This window comes from Cyprinodon variegatus, unplaced genomic scaffold (genome assembly GCF_000732505.1).
Source record: "Cyprinodon variegatus isolate N-32 unplaced genomic scaffold, C_variegatus-1.0 Scaffold866, whole genome shotgun sequence".
Lineage (NCBI taxonomy): Eukaryota > Metazoa > Chordata > Actinopteri > Cyprinodontiformes > Cyprinodontidae > Cyprinodon > Cyprinodon variegatus.
This window is the reverse complement of record NW_015151319.1, coordinates 223,635-226,424: the sequence shown is the minus strand read 5'-3', so window position 1 is coordinate 226,424 and position 2,790 is coordinate 223,635. Positions and strand designations below refer to the sequence as shown.

At 38.7% G+C, this 2,790-nt stretch overlaps 1 protein-coding gene across 1 annotated transcript in view; it reads right to left on the bottom strand.

Moving 5' to 3' along the window:
- The window catches only part of LOC107099390 (golgin subfamily A member 7-like), a 28,662-nt gene that overhangs the window by 17,117 nt on the left and 8,755 nt on the right, over positions 1–2,790 (bottom strand). The window contains exon 3 of the mRNA XM_015397484.1: positions 1,479–1,631. Coding sequence (XP_015252970.1) covers positions 1,479–1,631 — 153 coding nt within the window. The remainder of the gene's footprint in view (positions 1–1,478; positions 1,632–2,790) is intronic.

Genomic DNA, 2,790 nt, shown 5'->3' with positions numbered 1-2,790 from the left:
GTAGTTTTAACACAAACATTTATTTTTCATATTGCACCAGTACAGTTAATGGGCAACCTGTACTTGTGTGCTTGTTTGTTCTGTCTAAAATGTTTATTTTGGAATAAAGAGGTTAACATAAAAAATATTTATTGTCCGATTCATCGATTAATCGAAAAAATAATCGGCCGATTCATCGATTTTTAAAATAATTGTTAGTTGCAGCCCTAGAATATATAAGCATACGATTAATTGCCAACAAAAATACAATAAACAAATAAATGTAAGTAGAAATGAAATTTTACACTGAGACATAAATATATAACTGTTTAAATTAGCTTCTTTATTTACTTGCCTTTGTAATATTTACCTTATTTATTTTTTTGTCCTTTATATATATATATTTTTGTACATTTCTGCCTTTCCTTTTTACAGAGGGCCGCTGCAGACGGGCTGCCGTTAGCTTCGCAGCTCCGCTGGTTGCCGCGGTCCTCTCAAGTTCGGAACATTTTCTTTTAAATTACGCATTAAATCTGTGAATGGGCCATATGGTGACGCTTTAAAGTATAACGTTCTCGCCTCAAATAACCTTAAAACGTACTTTTATTGAACAACAGCAACAGAAAAGAGGACATTTAACTTCTCTGTGAGTTAAGAAGATGGACCGCCAAGCCAACCAATGAGCAGAAGTTGACTCTCTAGGACACGCCCCCTCCTCATTTGCATAATGAGGCAGAAATGTAAATATGAGAGGCAGAAATAAACAGCGGCGAAGAAATAAATAAGGTTAAAAAAAATACAAAGGAAGAATAAAACAGACAAAAATATCCTAACATGCACATAAATAAATACTTAAAAATATAAGTAATTAAAAAATAAATTTGAAGATTATAAAGGACAAAAAATAAATAAGGCAAATAAATAAAGAAGCTAATTAAACAGTTACATACATTTATGTCTCACTGTATAATTTAATTTCTACTTAAATGTATTTGTTTATTGTATTTTTGTTGGCAATTAATCGTATGCTTATATATTTATTTATTTCTGAATTTATTTTTAAATATGGCAGAGTTGGTCCTCCATAGTGCAGAAGGGAAACCTGTTTGTTGTCTCTGGCCTGTAAACAAAGCAGCAGTAACAGCAGTTTACGGAGAAACGGACGGATTTAACCGTTTAACCGCTGAAGAAGGAGCGACTCTCTAGAAGGTCCAACGTTTTCTCCATGACGATAACTTTAGACGGACAGACGTCAGAGACTCTGCTCCTCCTCCGTTTTCCTTTCATTTCAAGGATATGTGAAACTCTTTTAGGCGACATAATGCTTCTAAATCCATCCATCCACCGTCCATGTGGATGTGGATAATGACTCTGAACCCTTTCTAGTAATGAGGTTAATTACAGTAAAAGATTTATTTTTTTTGGTTGGATTTCTGGTTTATTTAACAGCAGATTATCTAGTTTGTGATAAATCTTCCTTGATGCTGAACGTATCCCACCTTCTCGTAGTGAGTCTCCATGCACAGGAAGACGGTGTACGCCGTGAGGCACGCCAGACAGCCTTCAATAAACGACTGGCTGCTCAGCTTCTCCGCCTCAGCGTAAAGGTTGTTCAGCGTCCGAATCGTCTCCTCAAACTGCTGCTTGTCGATCTGAAACAGAAGGAGGACGGGTTCAGATTAGGACACAGATCCGGGTGTGTTTCAAAGGTCAGTGGGATGACCTGGTTTATCTGCTGGCTGCATGTTCTCAGAACGTTTATGTATCAGGAGACTTCCAGGCTTCCTTCCCACATTTCGAAACACCTCCTGTGCGTATCAGGATGCCTGGGGAATGTTCCTGCTTAATAACCAGCAGGACTGGCTCCAACTTGGATAGAAACACAGAAAATGCTCCCTCTCCAAAGACATGGCTCCTCTTTGGAGGATTGAATATCTCTCTGCTGTTCCTGAACCCAAACCGATCTGAGCAGAGCTGAAATGATGGGCATCAGAGCTGCTCACTGCTGCCCTCTAGAAGTTTTCACACCCTTCAAACTTCCCTGCTTCTCATCGTCTAAACTGTATTTAGGCTTACAGAGACGTCATGGCCATCTGGCATCACCGACAGCTTGAAAAAAGTACATCCAGATCCCTGGAACCTCTGGGGGAGCTGCAGGGGTCTCCAGCTCAGGTGGGACAATCTGTTTCCTTTCTACTTATTTTGTTTCTTTGAAATAAACAGCTAGAAGGAAATGGTTGTTGAAATGAAGCCACAGGAAAATCAGCTTTGCCAGAGGCCATGATGGGACGGCAGCAAACGGGTTCCCTGATCAGAGCAAGCTAACGATCTTTAGCCTTAAAGGAAGAACGAGGAAGGAAGAATGGAGGACAACCAACGCGGCCGTAGCGTCAAGCAGCGGGAACGGCGTTTATCGTCTGGGACAGGGAGGGGGTTCAACGAAGACCTGAGGCTGCAGAGCGGATCACCGACCATCAGAATAACGCATCTACAGCAGAGGGAACCAATTAAAAACCAGCCGGGTCCGAATAAAGAATATCATCAACCAGCGAAAGTCCAGAGACATTTTTAAACTATAATCTGTTACTTTAAACAGAATTTATCACTAAAATAAAATTAGGTATTTATGCATCCATGTTTATTTAAATTAAAAAAACATTTTTCCATTTTAAAAGAGAAGTTTGGTCATCAAGGAATAATCAATTTATCCTTATTTATACCTAAAACTAACACTTTTGTGCTGATTTAATGAATTTAGCTTAATCAGTAAAAAAATAATAAATAAGTAACATAAAACAATATTTTTCATCG